We start from the raw sequence: 19,408 nt of genomic DNA on the forward strand, positions 1-19,408 counted from the left end.
GCTATTTTTCACTTCTAAGGCCACTCGAAAAATATTGTTCTTCAGGTAGATCCCTTTCTGAGATCCCTGTGTTAGCGTTTGGGTGCCTGCCATTTTCCCAGAGCAAGAAGCTACTGAAGACTTAAGCTTTTCAAGTAGGAAAGTATGCGCGCACACATTTTGCAGCACCAGACGCTATTGAAAGAATAATGGACCCTTCCCACATTCAACTCCATTCTTCATGTGCTCACTCCCAGACCTCTGGAGCCACTGTGCTAGCAAATGATTACATTCTGCTTCTCTTCCGTAACTCTTCCTAAACAAAATGTTAATTGAGACGTTGATTTATACAATTTAGACTCCTTCGTTAAGTCAGTGTAGCTAAAGGTAGCCTCTAGTTATTGAGGGAATGGATCACTGAGCCAAATTAATGCTTGCTGGTATGTTTTTCTATATCTTATCATTTGGGAAAATAGTATATGTGTAAGGTTTAAGGAATATGCCTCCTGCATCTGTTGGTTTTAGATGTATGCCATGGTAGGGTAGCTCTAGAGTGCAGGATTGTGTTTGTGTTCTGGTTTGTATTGTCAGGTGAAGGAAGCAATCTGAAAAATAAAAATAAAATCATCATAATGAAAAAAAACTACAGCATTTTTTTGCTGAAGTCAAAAAAAAAAAAAGGTTTGTATAAAACCATGAAAATAACCAACCTTTATGTTCACAGCGGTAGAGTTCTCTTGTTCTTTAGGTGATTTGGTACTGGAAAAGGTAAAAATTAACACGTGAATTGTGACCTGTTTGCATTAAGAATGCCTTGTAAATAATGTACAAAGAGATCTCACTTCTCTACAGGGCTTTATGGCCTTGAGAAGTCCACTCTAATGTTTCTCTCTCATAATTTCTTCGCTTTTTCAAATGAGCACAGTATTACTTTTCCTGCCTCGTAGGAGCATAACTCATGAATGTTTATGTCAGTACTGTAAATGTGAAATGCTGCTCTGAGCGCAGAGTGTTAGCTGCTGTCTTTCCTGCATTTCGAATCAGAGCACTACTTGTTGAAACAATCTGCAGGAAGCAGCTGATGTAACATACATACAGCATGAGCTACGGGTCATGTTTATACCTTGCTTTTCAGTTTCAGCCACTCACATTGCTGCCTGTGTCAGACCCCAGGAATATTTAAATGTATCATTGTGTACAATAGTACTCATTCTCCAGCTTTTCATAGAAAAGCATTGGACATATGGTGAAAATTGAAATATGTTTTGTCTCAAATCAACAAGCCACTACTCCTGAGTGCACGCTATGGACTTTTTAGATAGGTGGTTCCTTGCGTACACGTGCTCTGGTTTTATGAATACCAGCTCGAGTCTGGCACAGCTTGGAGTGGTGCACCTGAGTTAACACGCGGCTGTAGTGCTGCCAGGGCCAGCCGGGGCTGGCAGCGTGTAGCTGTGCCTGTAGCGCGGCCCCTGAGCTAGCGAGTCCTCCTGGGGCTCAGAGCATGCCGAGGAGGTTCCGGAGGACACGGTGGGAGCCAGCTTTGGAGCAGAAGCAGTAGTAGCCCCTAGGCTTTCTCAGCTCCATGTCTCTCTGGATAGAGGAGAAAAGGTGATGCTTATGTTTCTTAATCCTTGCATTCGTTTTGCTGATGACCACTTCCAGTTTGGCCATATGATGATGATTATTCTGAGAAAATAACTGAGTTTTTGTTACGTTCATGTGCAGCTTTGGTCATTACTTTCAAGTTCCACCAAAATGCAAATATCAAACGATTTCATCTTTTACAGCTCATCAAATAGCTTGCTTCCTACAGTAGGAAAGTAATTCTCTGTGGAAGGCTACCACTCCAGAGACTAACCGCTTTCATTTCCTCTGAATGTTTTTAAAGCATGCCAACAATTTCCGATGGGTGATCTGCTTCAAAAAAGTCTTTCAGGGTGATTTGGACATCCGTATGTGACCTGCTTATCTACTTTTTAGTGAATGTTTTATGCATGATGAGTTAATACTTTCTGAATCATGGATTGTGGTAATAAACAGTGATACTGCTCTGCTAAATGCCTCAAAGATTTTGTGCATAAACGAAGATCTAGGATGTGAGGAAGCAATCCCAAGTTGTGCCAGGGGAGGCTTAGATTGGATATTAGGAAGAATTTCTTCAAGGGGGGGATGGTCAAGCATTGGAACGGGCTGCCCAGGGATGTGATGGAGTCCCCATCCCTGGAGGTATTTCAGAGATGTGTGGATGTGGCACTGAGGGACGTGCTTTAGTGGTGGGACTCGGCAGGTCAGGTTGATGGTTGGACTTCATGATCTTGAAGGTCTTTCCCAACATAAACAACTGTGTTTCTAATGAACATGTAAGTCAAGAATACAACGAACAGCAGAAGTGCCAAACACCAGGGCTGAAGCGCAGTTGAGTTACTTGCTGCAAAAAAAGTTTTGTCATTTGACCTGTTTCTTCATTTTTGTGTTTTGAAGTCATGAAAGATTGTTTCACCATCTTGAAGGCAATGGGTAGCTCCTGATGCCAGGATATTAATTTGTGCTGATTTCAGCGACAAGAACTGGCTGTAAGATTTGCTTCAAGTCTCAATGCCAATATCCAGAGTCTTAGGCTACTGCAGTTTCCTCAGGTTTCTAGGTAAGCTGACACGTAGCTGGTGAGTGAGTGTTTGTTTTTGGTCACTGCCTGCAAAGTTACTGGATGGTGAAGAGGTAAAATCTGAATAGAGCTGTTCAGGGTAAAAACGGTTGCAATGAATGGAGTTATGGGAAGGCGTCCTGTACGTTAGGGGGTTGAGACCACAAGTAAATGTGTGCTGTGCGTGTCAGGGACATGAGGACAATTGCAGTGCGCGCAGGTGAAAGATATTGGGGCCATATCTTCGGAAAGGTTGAGCTGATTTCTAAGAGGAACTTTACTCGTCAACATAGTTGATCCCCGCTTGCTGCGGGCCAGCTACAGTGCGGTTATGGAGAATAAGGTGAAGTTACTGAGAGGAGAGAAATTATGGAGCCTCCAAAACATTCATTGCATATAGCCAATGACTTCAGCATTGTCTCCAAAAGTAGGTATCTTCTTATTTACACTTACAGTTGATATTTATTCCCCACATTCTGGAATGTTTTGGCTTTTAAATCCAATGGGAGGAAGGAGTGCCAGAGATAATTTGTGCTGATGTGGATCAAAATACAGTGAAAAAAAGTGGAGAAGAACCCATTATTTAGAAGTCTTGTACATTACCTTAAGCAAAAACATCCCCTTCACTGCCACCGTTAGTCTTGAAGAGAATCCTGTGTTCACATCTCTGAGGATCTGATTTCGTCCGACAGTTGGATAGTTGAGAAAGACCCAAAATTGAGGTTAGGAGTTCCAAAAGTAAGAAGCAAGTGTTCTTCTGTTACTTGGTCATTTTGTGCTGACTTGCGAAGCTGAGATTTTCACCAGAGTATGTTTCGTATGATTTCTGAGCGACTTTTATTAATGCAGTTATTTCATTGCTGAATGACAGCGGGATTTTAAGCACTGCTATTGCTTCTAGCAGCACTTTGAAAGGAGAGGTGATTCTCCTCGCCAGAAATAGAACGGTTGTACTGTATGGTTTGTACTTCCAGAAATTCCTTCAGGGCTTCAGTTTGTATTTGATTTTTGGCTGGTTTGCAAGATTATATGATCCAATCGATCCAGTCATATTTTTAATTGAAAGCATACATAGTTTGTATAAACTAAATAGCATCATTTGCATGTAAGGAAGAGCCCATGAGAGTGTGTTTGAAAGTTCTTATCTGCACCTGGGCATAGAAAAAGTTTAGCAAGTGGTTTTGTGTGTATCCGTTGTATATTTATTTCTTTAATTTTTTTTTATCGATGTACGTCAGAGGTCTAAATACAAATAAAGTGTGCTATGCAGGCTAATTAAATCAATGCCTCTGTGGAAGAATTTTGTTTCTGGAATTGCTCTTGTAAATCTAAGATATAAACAAAAACCTAGTTACTTTTATATCGTTTTCCTCTGCCTCATGTACGTGATTTTGGAAGTTGGAGAGTTATATGTTTATGCCTGTTTTTATAGCGGAATATTTGTGTGGCTGAATTTTTATTGAAGCATAATTCCTGGTTTCCTTGAAGTTGAGCAAGACTACTGTACGGTGGGAACATACGTTAATTTGCGTCACTGTGCAAGGCTGTTCATTTTAAAACTGTTAAGGCAGCGAATTGTTCTCTGGTGTTTCTTCATTAAAAGTTGTTTGCCACTTTTGTAGAGATTGCGGCTTCAGCCAGTGAAAGTAAATTGGAAGCTTTTCCTGAGAGAAGGATGCACAAAGAGCAGCATGTAGGCCATGGGATCTTCCTGTCCCTCCTTCTCCTGCCCTGCCTGTGGGTGATGCAGGTACCCATTCGTTTTCTTCTGTTGCATTCCACCTGCATGCCTGAGCAGTCTCCAGAGGCTGTGGTTAAGCTGAAGTTGATTTTAGTTTGTTCTTTTTTAGAGGGTTTGCAGCATCCTTGTAGACTGAACTCATTGTGCTAGTTCCTTTAAAATGTGGAATGCAAAGATAGTAAGAGTTTAGAATGTAAATGGACCGTACGATTATGGGTATCATCCTTGCCTTGCTTTAAATGTGAAATTCTGGCTTTTTGATATCAATCTATATTCTAATTAATTCCAAGATATTCATGAAATCTACCATTTGCGAGGAGTTTATCTTGGTGTGAATAATCAGACCCACTACTGCTGACGTGCAAAAGCTCCCTTTTATTTCTAATAGCAAAATACTTTGAGAGCAGAGCCCAGAGGTTCAGATTTGAAGTAAGCATAACACTAGTCCTTTAAAGCTTCCTCTTCGTTTTGGTTCTGCTTACTGCTTCTTACCTCTCTGATTTTTTTTAATACTGTTCTCTGCAAAAGCAACCTTTGTAGACTTGGCCCTTTTTTCATATTGCTAATGCAGTCTAGAAGCTCAGCACAGGTCTTTACAGTTAAACCTTGTTTCTAATACATTTTTTCCTTACAAACTAAGGGCAGGACTGTACATGAAATCTCTGTTATTGTATTTGTGCTTTGTACTCATGTACTTGTTGACTGTTTTACAAGCCAGTAACGTAGTAGCCACAGGCTAGGAAGCTTGCCCAGAAATCTGGCATATTTAATTAGTGCTAGTAAACAAGCAGAGTTTCAAATTTAATTTTTCCTTCTTTAATTCCTATAAACCTCAAGCCATTTAAAACTTAATTTTGACACTAGTTTCGTTTATGCAGTTGGATAAGGCTGAAGCAGTCCACAACCACAGATGGAATAGTCCCAGTCTCTTCCAAGCAAGAAAGGAATAGAAGTTGTTTTGTTTTAATAGTATTTGAGGTTGCCATAAAACTGTAAATGATAATCTTCAGGTCATCCACCATACATTTTCTTTTTCTTTTTGTGAGGCTAAGTGTTTCAAGATGAGGCAATTGCCCTACCATGGGTTTAGCCTTGTAAAGGAGAAGGAGTGGGTTTGTTGCCACTCTGGTCTTTGTACAGAGCAAATTATGGAGGCATCTGAACTCTCTTACCCGCCGTGGCCAGATTATTGCTTCGAGTCTGTGTGGTTTAGGTCACTACCACAGCTGGCACGCTTGGTAGAGAGTTCAGTTGCTGTCTTCTCCTCTTGCTTTTTTCAGTCCTGGCTTGTGATCCGTGGTGAAAATGGCTCTGTGCTACTGCTTTTTTCATTAGGGACTACTTAAGTCTAGATTAATGATATTTCTCCTACTTACTTAATTACTGAAGCCAAGCTGTCTCCTGACAAGAGGGTGTGCCAATGTCTCTGCATCACAGCCATGAAACAATTGCTAATTTTAGCAAAGAGCTGGACTTTGTAATTGCAGCTGAAAAAGAAATATATATATATATATATAATATCAGTATTTAAATTGTGCAAATACACTGAGCAGTGTCTTAATAGCTGTCAAAACAGCTTTCCTTCAAGACTTGTTTTAAAAGAGCAGTGACTGTCTCTTATAATTAAAGGCAGTTCCCACCTACTGTACGGAGGTAGCACATGCTGAGCTGTGCAGAACAGCGCTCTTCTTTGCATGAAGCTTTTAATTCAGCAATAATTATCCAAGGAAAGAAGTTAACCTGCAGCTCAAAATATCATCTCACTACATTGAATTGGCCAGAATTTATTCTTGCCCACTGCAATGTTCTAATTGTCACGTTATCATTGTGTAAAAGGAGCAAAATTCCTTTTACTTAACTTCAAGCTGTTATCCAGGCCCTAGCAGTGGGTGAAAGATGAGGAAAAAATTTGGAAATCCAGCTCCGTCCTCAGTGCAGTGCATGTTTATGTTCAGCTGGGCTCCATGCTGTAGTACTCCAAGCTCAGTGTCACTCTGAAAGCGTTTTAGGTGTAAGCTCAGGGTCTTAAAGTAGTGTCATGCGGCAGCTTCTGCTATGGCTATTAACAAATCTGGAAACTTTAAATCATGAGTAATCTGGTCTAACCAGAAACTAATGCAGTGTGGTTGTAACTACTGTAATTACTTGTTTAAAAAATGCAAATTTGGACTTTGGGTGGATGTTAAATTCTTCTTGTGGTAACAAATGTTCCTGTGTCCTTTTTTCCCCTCCCCTCCCCCCTTGATATTTATGTTAATCATCCCCTGGTATTTCTGATGGTGTTTTGTAAAATGCCAGTTACCTATTAGAAGAATTACTCAGAGTTATTTTTGTTTGAAAAATGAAGAGATGTCTGCAATTGGCTTCAGCCTGACTTCAGCTTTCCTTTGGTTTTGAATTCTGTTTTCACTGTGCAACAAGAATGATGCATTCTCTGACTTGAAGGCCTTGTTTTAGCGACAGTCTTATCTGATACTTTTAAAATATTTGCTAACAAACTGTATAGTTTCTTTTGAACTAGAAAAGTATGCAAGTATCTCTGTATTGCATGTGTGGTGTTTCTATCGCTCGGTGTATTTAAGTGCAGAATTGGGCAGTGTTCTAATGCTGATGTTGTCCTGAGCCCTGATGGCTTTCTGTGTCCTGAAAGCTCCTGGCTCGAGGTTGATGTTGCCCTACCTCCAGGCTGTCGCGTGTCTGAGGGTGCATCTGAACACATGGGCTGAGTCATGACTTGAGCTTAGCCAAGTCAGGAAACCCCTCTGTCTTAATTTAGGGAAGCAGGATTCATCAAGTCTGACTGCTGACGTCTCGCCTCGTTTTTCCTAAAATGTGTTTTTCTTGTATGTACCTATTCAGTGTTGCTAATGTGTGTGGAACAGCCCATGTCCTGGTTGTCACAGCCAGGTTCCCCCTGCAGTAGCAGCATAGCCACCTTTTATGCCCCCTTTCTTTTAATTTCTGTGTGAGGTGAAGACGTTTTGGTTAACGGATAAATTATATGACTTTTTTTTATTGTTGGGATCTTGTCAGGACGAAGAGTTGTTACTGCGCTATCAAACGCTAAAATGCTCACGTTTCGGTGGAGTTGAGATGTGCAAGGGTATGGCTGCAAAACCTTGTCACGAAGCAAAAGTGAGGCAGCAGCGGTAGGTTGCAGGGGGAGATGAAAAGGAAGCCCAGGTCAAAGCGCCAGCTGGGGAAACTTCAGACCCTCGAAGAGCAGGAGCCAAATATAACTCACTTGCTGTAGGTGAAAGAAATGAGCGTTGCCAGATTTACTGCGGAGGGCATCCTATGTAGGCTGGATTTAGGTAGTTTTCGGTAATTTAAATTGTAGCACTTGAATTTTTCCCATCTGTGGATTCAAAGCTCATGTCGTCTTCCCTTCTAGACGGTAAGTGCTGGGGGGAGCCAGACGCTGCTTTGTCCATCACAAAGCAGGTATTGCTCTCTTCTCTCCCGCTGTTCTTCCATCTAACCCTAGTGCCCCTAATCTGACTCTTGTTGGGTTGTTCTCTGTCCTATGAAATGTGACTGTTCTGAATGCAAGTATCTCCTAAGGAACGACTCTGGCGTGCACCTTCTGCCATTGGAGCCCATTTGTCAGGTGAAGATCCTAGTTAAGGAAAGTGAGTGATCAAGTGCAGCCTATGCACAGTAACAGATTTTTAAAGGGGATTTTTCATTTTAAGGAACTGATGGTGTAGATGTGTTTCACAAGGTACCTGGGAGGCTTCTCGTAAGGGGATATCCAGAGGTATGTGGGACAGCTTCTGTTTGTCCTGCAGCTGGGCCCTGTGAAGTGAAAGGGAAATGCGTGTAATGCTTTTTCCATTGGGTTTTCCACTCCTGATTTTACTTGCAGTTTTAAGGGAATGGGGGAATTTCTTTTTGGCCATGTGTTTTAATAGTCCAAAGGTATGCGATTACCTCAAATCCCCAAATTTTGCAGATTCTACCTCTTAAATTCTAGCCACGAGTAAAATCCGCCTCACCTGAGGGGCACCGAACGTCTGCTGAGGCTCCGTGAGCAAGGCTGCGATCCCCGAGTTGCGGTGCTGAGCACGGTTTTGTTTGCCTTCAAGTCTAGGGCAGTGACATAAAGAAATTGTGGCAGCCTTCCTGTGTTTAAGCTATATATTGCTAGTGACCTACAGCTTTGACCCAGTATTCAGTTTCACTGTTTCCCATGCATTTACTGTAATTATTTGATTTAAGAAAATATATCATATGTCTTCTGCTTAGCCCTTTGGGAACTGGCGTAGGAGGGATCAGCAGGAGCTGCTGTTCTTCGGTAGTCTCTGTACAATCCTCCAGCTTCAGTTGTTTGCTTAAAACTTGTTCCTCTTATGTGTTGTCATCCTTTCAGCCCTGGTGATTTTAGCGAACAATTATTTGCTAAGGTGAATTTCCACTAAGCAGGAAGCAAAACGAGCTGAAAATTGGAAATCATTAGGGTTGCCAGGTGCAGACTTTTAGTTCTTTCTCTTCCTTTAGCAAAGAAAGCATTTCCCAAAGCTTGATTAAATCTCTTAAATCACAGTTTAGCCCAGCATAAGGAAAATAAGCTCAAATACCAGATCTGAACGAAGTGACTAAGCCACGTCCCGTTGCGTTGGAATTGAATGGGTTGTAGTGCACGGTAATCTACTTCATTGTCATCCCGGCCTTAACTGTAGCATAAGATGGTTACATTGAATGTGCATAATAATAAGGCTTACACTTTGTATATACTGCTTAAAATATTTTGGCACACCACAGAAAGAACCTTTACGTGCGAGGCTTGATTAATCCTTTTCCTCTGTGTATAGAACAAGTAGCTGCCAGAGCTCAAGGGTAAAACCTATTAATAATGTCTCTCTGGCAGTCCCTGCCCTCCTTCAGAGTGTATTCTCTTCTGTTCATACCAAACTCTGTACGTATTATCATTTTGGTCTCTCTTTTCCTTTCCAAGTTTCTGCTTAGCACTTGGGGTGTCCTAGCAGGCTTGCGTCTAGTATAAAAGATGTGGACAAACCGTGGTTTTCAGAGGAGGGCAGAGAAAGAGAAGAGGGTAGGGTGGCTGTGGGGAGCCCCAGCCCTTGTATAATTATATCTTACAGCTGTTAGCGCTTGGTGTGGCAGAGGAGACCCCTTGAACCAAGTTTAGGGAAAGTGCTGACCCCAGCAGCTGTGTCGGCGTGCTCCCAGGGGGATGCACGTGCATCCAGCGATGTGGCCGTGCACCCAGGGAGCGTTTCTCTGGCTTGGGCTGGGCGAGAAATTTCCTCTTGCTTTCCTAAGAGGAAGCTGAAGCAGAGCGAAGAAAAACTTCTTCTAGAGGGCTATGGAATGAGCTGGTCACGTAGCCATCAGCACCCTAGCTGTTCAGCCCAGAAGTCAGAGACATTAATGTTAAATCATGGTGTTGGTGCCAAGATAATGACTCTTTCTTTTTCAGGTCACACTGGCCTATTGTAAACCATTCCTGACCTTGAACAAATATTAATCCTGAGCTCTGACTGCTAACCTACACTCTCTGTGTTAGAGAAAATGATTTAATCTTTGGCTTTCGATGAAAGTAGGTTCCTTTACCAAAAACTTTTCAACATCTTTTTGTCAGAAGTAGGTTCATAATTTGTATTATACTCTCATGGGTATATTAATAATATAATACAACAAAGAGAAATGGCACGTGGTGAAGGTTTTAAATGAAAAATATTTATTATTCAGCAGGCTTTCGAGCAACTTAGGTCATTAGATCAATAAAACATTTAGATTTTGAAACTACTTGCCATTCCCGATGCTGGGCCTCTCTAGAAGCAGCAACTGAGAGGCTGCTGGAGCCTTGTGCTCCCCGGGTAGGTACCGGGGCTGGTGATGGGGTGGCTGGTGTGAGAGCTGAGCTGCACATGTGCCACGTCCTCAGGGGACCAGAGCGCATCTTACCCTCTTGGTTTTGTAAATAAAGTTGTTATCAAAGCGAAGGAAGAGAAACAGAGCTCGGGGTGACTCCGAGCTGGGAGATGGAGGTCAGGGTCACCAGGGCCCACGGCACGTTTCATCTGCCGGGCAGCAGGACCTGATACCGTCTTCACATCCAGCTTGGGGAGGGCACTTCTGCCAGGCTGTGCCCCTTTCCTCGCTGTGCCAGCTGTCTTACATCACCGAGGTATTCTTCCTAGCACGAACTGAACCAGTTTTTCCACCCGAGGAGCAGCAGCATGTAATTAAACCTCCCTCGCCCCTCCTTTGGAGCCTGGCGAGCGGGCGGCTGGGCCCGATTTTGCAGGAGGGCCCCGGCGAGGCTGAGCCGTGCGCTGCCTACAGCTGCTGCAGTTCAGCCCAGAGGTGGCAGCATTTCACTGGTGGGCAAAGGAGGGCCTGGGATACAGTGGGGACATTCATTTTGCTAAGTGCTTTGGGAGCTTTTCGGCCAAAAGCGGTGTGTAAAATTAAGGTCATAAGGTGTCTGGGATTTTTGAAGAGCCAACGTAACAGTGGCCTTTTATGATCAGGGAGTTTACGGCCAAGAGCTGTCCCGTAAATGAGCAATGCGATTTAGGGCTTTTTATTTTTTTTCCTTTAAAAGTAGGAATGCTCGAGACATTAAAGGTGGTCTGGCAGCTCTTGCTGTAAGACTTCTCTTGGTGTTGATCTGTGCACTGGCTTTGCATCAGCGCGAGAGCACCACCAGGCAAGGGTCAGCCCTGTGCGTTTGACCAGGGTGGTACGGTACGTGTTGTGGGAGAGAGGGAGAAGGGGATCGACTTTGGCTACACAGACTTTGTGAGCTACTTGCGATTAATTAGAAAATAAATGTATGGAATCCATTGTTTATACTTTTGATTTTTGTATTTTGGGGGATGCTGGCACGAAGATGAACTAAGCCCACAGCGGACATAATTCACCGATCAGCTCAGAAGGCAGGTTAATAGTAGTCATGATTGGCTTTTTATTGTGTCGTTGCTCGGATTAGTGCTGGAGTACAGATAGCCCCAGGTCCTTGAGATTATTTAAAGGCCTTCATATTTTCCGTCAACAGCTGTATGGAGTTAAAGGGAAGGAGGCCATGGGATTTCTCTTTCTCAGCTAGTTTATTTGTGAGGTGGTGAGGTTAATGTGGCAATATCCCATGCTTAGTGGAGAGGCTTTTTGGCTTTAAGCATTGTGTGTGCTCCCTTCAGATTTATGATTTTGACCCCAGCCTGGCATTATCACACTGTCAGTGGGAGTGCAGGGCCGGTTTGAACCTCCAGCTCTTGGTGGTAATCTCTCTTAATTAGTTTACAGTTGAAACAATTGTCCGTCTCCTTGCCTTTAAACAAGGGAAGTTTGCTCTGTCAGTGGTTGATTTCCCTGAGGGAGGAAATCCTGAGAGAGGTTATCAGGAAGAAAAAAGCTCGGGCTCCTCTTTCAAAGCGATGCCATGTAGGAAGCATGCATCAATCCTGTTAGTACTGCTTATTATTTCACAATGGCGTGTGAGGAATTACGGGCGCAGACCTTTTTAAGGACTCTCGCAGACCTTTATGCGCTCTCATCCCGAGTCAGGATTTTGGGGAATTATGTGCTAATAAAAGCTAATTTTACACATTAAATTGCATTCTTTGAAATTGCTCTTTTAATTGCCGATCTTTTCCCGACTTCTCAACAGATCTCGCTGAGCCTCCTCATTGTCGACTTTCTGCCAGGGAGCCCTCCGTGCCTCATCATTAGGGCTAAAATCTGCCATCACTTAACATAACACACACAGCTTACAACCGGGAGCAGCCCCCTCCCTTGCATGGGAGCACAGACAATAATAGCCGCTATAGTGGCAGCGCCAATGGGAGTTTTACCATGTATTTTAATGACTCGTGCTTGATTACATTTGCTAGATTGAACTGAAGTTCATTTAGTAATTGGTATGATTCTTCGAGGGCTCACATCTGGCATTCCTCGCTCATTAAAGAGCTCCAACAATGGCTGTTGCAACTTTCATCTCTACGGTGACCCTCTCAGATATATATCCAGTCTTTTGCTTTTGATAAACTACCCAACCCAGCATTCATTAACACTTAGCCATCTGCAGCCGGCCCCTCCTCGTACCTTCTCCGTTGCTTTGATGGTATAATTAAAAGCGTTCTGCATTATCTCCTGCAGACCGATAAGTCGAGGTGCGTCAGCTCTCAGCACATGCATTGTTTGTTGTTCGGTTCTCTCTGTATCAGCTGTTCCTTGCAACCGGCTCATTTTTCATACGCTGTAAAGATTAGCTGATGGAGTGGGAGATCAGAGGCATGAGAAGGGAGTATGGCTTTCAATATTAGTAACCAGATGCTCATTTGAAATGGTGATGGAGCTTTGCTGTTATCTGTTAGATTATTTATTTGGCTCCTGTTCTTTTACCTGAAGATAAACTGGTTTGAGCATTAGTCAATGAAAATTAGCATCATCTTTAGTGGCTTGTTATAGATAGAATGCGCTTATCAGTCTGGTTTAGTGTGTCTATGCTCTCCTCGAGTCTGGTTTACAGAAATCACAGCTTTGTTTATGCATGTGCCTAAACTTGCCTGTTTGACCTTTGAAGCTGTGATTATAATATTAATCTATGGGACTATTCTGTTGCAAATCACTTAGGTGGTCTGTATCTCAGAGGATTTTCATTGTGGGACCTCCCTCTTGTCCAGCATGATGTTCCATTATTGTTAGTATATTCTACATTGAAAGCCAACTCAGAGTGGCGTTTCAGTACATCTTGTCTGGCTGTTTTATGTTTTGGGTGGTTTTTTGAGGGGGGAGGAGTGATGGAGCTGCAGCAAGGATAGCACTGTGCTACTGTCTGTCCATTTACACAGATTTTATATAACGTTGTTATAAAGTTGCTTAGCTACAGTGAAACTTAGTACAATACTTGCAGGGAGATACAAACTTCAGCCCACAAATCCTCGGTACCCTGTGGTGTAGCTAAATAGTGTTATTCCAGTTTGCAGGTGGGGAGACTGAATGTGTGAAAGCTGCAAAGACATTGGCAGCAGAACTAGCATTTATTGAGGAGTTGCTGTTTTACACTCCTCTGCTTGATGTCTAGCCCTTGTAGCCTTCCCCTGCCCTGTGTTTAAGGGGGTTTTTGAATAGGGAGAGAAAAAAGTGGCATTCCGGCACTGAAACTGTGTGCCACTTGTCATCTTCAAGTTAAGAATTGTGGTTTTTTTCCCCTCTCCTTCCTGCATTGCATCATTTCTATTTTTTGTTTGTTTGTTTCTTGCCTTCTTTTATTGGTTTGTTCATCTTACCTGCTTTCTTCCCTGTTTTACTTCTTGTCGTTTCTCTCACTCATTTCAATAAATTAACATACTCAGTTTATAAGTACAAGGGAGCGCTTTTTCTCAGACAAGATATGAAAATTCTCCATCCTGTAAATCCACAAAATGTGGAAATCATCATCAGGATGCAGAGCAGTAGCGAGTCTGCAAATTTCCAAATGCAAGACCTCATTAAAGTCAGTGGATTCTTTTTGCATAAGGAACATTGCTATTTGGGCTGACTTCCACAGGAACATCTGGGCCACTGATAACATCAGTACTGGAGCATTGCTAGGTGAGCTCATGTTTTGTTAATGAAGTAATCTACTGAAAGTGTGTATATCATTCTTTAGTATCACATACTTTACTCCAAAGTGCCATACTACTCTTATAGGAACTTTTCTTTACAAGTGGGACTTTGAGAATGTCTTTCTAGTTGTTAATACGCCTGTCTTGAATTGAGTGACACACTTGAGAAATGCCATCTACATTTATAAAATGTTAAGACTTAAATACTTCAGTAGCTTAATGCATTAATCGAGAATTATGCTGAAAAAAAAAGGCTTATTAGGACACCTGATATTTTTGGTAGCTTAGGTGTTAATAAGGATTCAGTGTGTTAGTACTTGTTAACTAAACATATATATATATCTACTGGCCCAAGTTGTGAGCGATCCCTCTGCTGAGCTGACTAAGTAATAACTGATCTTGATCACAAACATCTGACTTTAGTGTGTCCTGGAATAAGAAAACAAAAGTTGGATGGAAGGCGCTAGTAAGATGCATTCGTTAGCCTTGGGACTGTGAGTCCAGTTACAGATATTTGGAAGCAGTCCAGTGCAATTGGACTGTTGGTGGGTTCTGTCCCTTTTTTTTTTTAATCTACAAGCTGATTATTCTTGTGGCTTTTCTGTCCTGAGGAATAGTAGAGAGTGTTCAGCCATCCAGAGCAGTCTTAAATGGAGCTACAGGTGTGTGGAAAGGAAGGTAATATTGACATAAAATATCTCGCTGCTTTGAGACAGGTTACATGAAGGGTTCCACTATCTAAGATCAGAAAATGCATAAAGAGGAGTAATAGATGAGTCTTTCTGCTTTAAAGCTTTGTTCTTAAAATAGTGAAGCTGTTAAAAGACTTCTAAGTTACTGAAATATTAACCTGCCACTGGTCTGAAAGGTAAGACTTCCCTGTTTGCCATTGTTTGGCCAACGATGAGAGGGAGTTTTACTGATCTTTTCCATCTTATTGGGCTGGAGAGGCAAACGCTTTGTAATTGAGCTGTGGAAGTCATTTGTAATGTGTAGCACAGGGAAGACGAGCAGACCCCATCTCCTTCTCCTATTTGCCTCCAGGAAGAGCTGGAAAAAATACAGTAGTGTTGTGTTTGCTAGCGGAACATGCACAGCCTTGCATATTAAGGCAGGCACTTAGCCAGAAGCTTTGAATTATTGTACCCTGACATTACCCACTGTAACTTTTAGCACTCTGGGCCCATTACTTTGGCTTCCTGCCCAGTAATGTGCAATTTCCACTTACATAAGAAGATGTAGCAGGAGTAATGACTCCTTGGAGGAGGTATTTTCTTTCGCAGCAAATCAGCCCAGGGCCAGCAGGTGTAAGTTTATAGACACAGTCCAGTAATGGCAGCCTGCCCGGTTCTCCTGTCTCCTCTCCTGTCTCTCAATCCAGCAGAAGATGGAAAGGAGCAGATCTGCCTTCGCAAATTTCTCACAGTCTGCTGACTTGATTACAAAGTCAAACTCTTGCAAATAGCCATGCAAAACTAAATGATTTTCCTTTTTTGTCTTCCAGGCACCCTAGAATGCACATCAGAACAGGGCTGATGGATGCCCATCTCTACTGTCTGAAGAAATATGTGGTAGACTTCCTCGTAGAAAACAGGTAAGAAACCAAGCACAACATGAGGTAGCAGCAGGTGTTGGCATTGACATGTGATTCATAACAGAGCTTTTAAAGGAAGATTTGTTTCATTAAATTGGCTGACATACAACAGAAATGTAGAAGAAGACAGTTAAAAAAAAAAAACTTTACAATAAAAACAATACCAAGAGTTATGTCTGTTATTCTTTTTAATCTAATAACAGCAAAAGTGAAAGCTAAAAGTTTTGCCTCGTTTCTGCATCTCTTGTTTTCCCAATGTAACTGTGCTTCTTGGCTGCTCATTTCACCAGGGCTCCCCCATTGTTAGGGCTGTGAATACATTTCTGACCTCTGATTTCCCCCACCACAGTCTGTTTTGGCCTTTGGAATCACCTTTTCTCTCCCCCTTCGCATCCACCACCACTGCAGGTGGGCTATCTCTGTAGCATCCTATGTTTTTAGCTTGTGATGTTCCTCTGTCAAAACTCTGAGACCACCCACTGAGAGTAAGAAAAACATCCATTTATGGAAGTGGAGTAGGATCTTAGCTATAATATTTCATGAAATAGACAAAAAAAAAAAGCCCAACTGTTTATCTTTAAAAAAACAAACAAATGAACAACCCCCCTCACAGTAAGTAGTTCACTTTTGGAATTGATGTCTTGTTCCTAGACTTTTTACAGCTCTCTCATGTATATTACATATATTCAATGCTCACTGAGCTCTCAAGAGTTTTTCTCCCTTTTAAGTAAGATGAAAGATAAAGGGGTTGGGTAAGCGTTGTGTTCGTAGTGCTTTTCTTAGCAGATAAACTGACATGTGAGAAAACATTGTGGGTGGGTGAGCAGGGGGATTTGTGGTAGTCTTGACCATATAGAAACGTGGTGGTGCAGTTGTACGCGTGATTAAAGGAGCTCTTCCAGAATACGGTTCTGTGAGTGAGTTAAAATTAAGTGGAAAATCTGTGTTAACCCCCAGGGCAATTTCTTGCCATGCATAAGAATAAAGCTTATCCGATGCTGTGACTGGCACGTGGGGGCATTGTGCAAGTCCTTTTAGATCCCATTTGTGTATGGGAATGTCTGAAAGGTGAGAAGGCTTCAGAAGCAGCAGGTACTTTAAATCTGGAATGAGCCCTTTATTACCTGTATTTTAAAAAGTTGGTGACGTTTTGGACACTTTGTAGATCCTGTGGTAGCATGAAGCAGTGTTTGTGCATCTGTTTTGTCATAATGTGTTAGAGTTCATTTCTGGAAATCCCAGCCATCTAGTTTTGCTGGGGTTAGACATTTCTTGAATATTAGACATTTCAGACGTTCAGTTCTTTTTTCCTTGGTACCTCATTCTGTTTTGAATTTAGATTATTAGGTCTGTGGGACAAGGATGGTCTTTGTCAGACATGTCACCGTGTATGACACAATGAGGCCTCTAAACATAAGCTGTGGTCATTTCATGTTTCAAGGGTTTATGCCTTGGTAAAATCTTTGGTTTTGTCAGTGGTAGGATTTTACCTTTGTATTAACCAAAGCCAGCAGAGTGAAATTCTGCTCTGCACTCCTCTAGTTGCCCCCAAGTGTGTTTAGAACAAGTCTACTGACTCCTTGCAGGTTTGACCAGGGCTTTTTCTTTTTTACAGAAATCATTCTCTTGTCTTCACTATTTTCATGAACCTGTGCTTATTTTACATGAGAGTTCCTTTACAAATACATGATCATAGCAATTAAACAGTGTTTCTAAGATCAGATCACAACATTTGCCTTACCTACCTGACTCATTCTCTTTGGAGAGAATATATACTGCTTATTCTGTGAATTGGGAGAGAGTGGGTTGCTAGTAATGTGCTTAACTGGCAAATCTGGAGAATGGGACTTTTGCCATGATGAATAACTTGGGCTTTCAGGCTTCTGGCACTGGTGGGCACTTGCAGCTTGTTTTTCTTCTCTGAGGAAGGGGAGGATGGTGCATACCCTGAGATCTTCCCATGTTTGGCAGCAGTATGCCAGGACTTTTGAAAGACTCCGTAGAATATTTTTGCCTCAAAAGTACTGACATTCACATAATTGTTTGGCTTTAGGGATTCTTTTTAATACCTTGTTTTTTAATCTAGAGAGAACCTATGGTAAGACTTAGTCTCTCTGCAGTTTTGCACCAGGACTGGAGAAGCTCAGAAGCCTTGTTTAAGTTGTGCGTGTTTAAAACTAACAGCAGGGACTAAAGCGAACAGTGAAGCTCTTGTATGGTGCCAGGAAGTACTGACACAGTGTACTTCCTCAATATTATAATATTTACATTGTGTTAATATTTTAACAGCGGGGCTTGATGGCAGGCAGAACACCTTTTTTTTTTTTTATTGTCTATAGCTCAGTGAAGCATTTATATTTTTTTTTCAAATTTTATTTTGACATACAGGAGCAGAAAAGATGTTGCTCAGCAATAAAAACATCAGCTCCTACAACTGGCTATAGCTCACCATTTTGCAGAGGAAAATTATGATTACTTCCAGGTCAAAGAATTGCATGAAAACTGGCTGTGTGGGGGATCTGTTGCTCCTAGTGGGATAAAAGCCCAGTGTAGTCCCAGTTTAGCTGCAGAGATGTGGTTAAAATGGCAGCGAGCTCTCCCACGGTGAATGTAGTTTGCATATAGCTGCACCTGTAAGAGTAAATTGATTCCTCCACTTTGATCAGCTTAATATTTGTATTACATGTATGTGAAGTCTGAAATCACTAGCAAATACTATGAAAACAGGGAAAAAATGTGAAATGGCTGAAATTTCATTTTGTCCAAGTATATGAATCTTGGCATTGAATGGATTTGGGACAACTCTGTTATATGAGACCTCTGAAAAAAGGCTCAATTGATAGTTCAGCTCCAAAATGGAGTCATAATAGCAAGGTTTTATCAGCTCGGCCACTGTCTTGCTTTGTGGTACTGGACAAACTCCTCAATTTTATTCTGTGCACTTGTTTCCTCTTCTGGTTGTGATTGCTTGGAGAATAACCTGGTTTTGTTTGGCAACGCTGAGTTCCTAGTTTGGGGGTATTAGGAGAGGTCAAAATACTATTTAGAAGTTGGTTGTTCAGTTCATAGTCCTTTAATGTGTTTTTATGAACTTTTTTTAAAGGACTGAATAGTAGATTCTCCTGCCTGAAGTTTTATTGCACTATAGGAAACCAAACAGCTTCCTGAGTTTTAAAAAGCAAAAATCTGTAGTGCCTTTGAATAGAAGAGGAAATGGTCTGTTTATTAGAACCCCGTCAACTATGTATGTACTGACAGAAATCGAAAATATCACGTCCCTAACGTTGTTTAAACCTGGGGAAATTATTTTTCAGGGGATGAAACTGCTTTTTCTTTCCTTGCCTAGGAGGAACAAAATGCATTTTGGCAGTTAAAACACCCATCTCCGTTCGTCTCTCAGCCCCTAGTTTAACAGTGAGTCTTAGTGAAATCTTCAAACGTGCGGCAGTCCTACCCTGAGTCTGCCCAAATCAAATGCACGTGGTTCTTGGGGAACAGCAGCAGAAATTATTGCCCCGAGCAGTTTGTTCTTTCCTGCAGCTGGGAGTTACTCCTTCCCTCCTCTCCGCACCCCTGCATCACCAGGGAGGACTGAGCGTCTGGAGGCTCCTTCAGCAGCTCCGGGGCAGCGCCAGGCTGAGCTGCGTGCACCGGAGGCCAGAGGTGTCCCAGCTCTGCTCTGGGACAGGCGGCTTCATCCCTGCATCCCCATGGATCCCTGGCACTGACGGTACCTGCCAGATTCACAAGAGGTCGTGGGCCATTCCCTGCTACCAAACAGATTTATCCCTTCTGAGCAGGGGCTGGGGCCTCAGCGTGAACAAGCAGCAGCTTGTTCGGGCTGAGTTTTCTGCTGGTTATAACTGTCC

General features: G+C 42.2%; 1 protein-coding gene across 2 annotated transcripts in view; it reads left to right on the top strand.

Moving 5' to 3' along the window:
- EIF2B3 (eukaryotic translation initiation factor 2B subunit gamma) overlaps positions 1 to 19,408 on the top strand; it is a 96,539-nt gene that overhangs the window by 33,635 nt on the left and 43,496 nt on the right. For both annotated transcript variants that reach the window (XM_080601393.1, XM_080601394.1), the window contains exon 6: positions 15,450 to 15,539. In XM_080601393.1, coding sequence (XP_080457519.1) covers positions 15,450 to 15,539 — 90 coding nt within the window. The remainder of the gene's footprint in view (positions 1 to 15,449; positions 15,540 to 19,408) is intronic.

This window comes from Anser brachyrhynchus (assembly GCF_964034855.1).
Source record: "Anser brachyrhynchus genome assembly, chromosome: 8".
Classification (NCBI taxonomy): Eukaryota; Metazoa; Chordata; class Aves; order Anseriformes; family Anatidae; genus Anser; species Anser brachyrhynchus.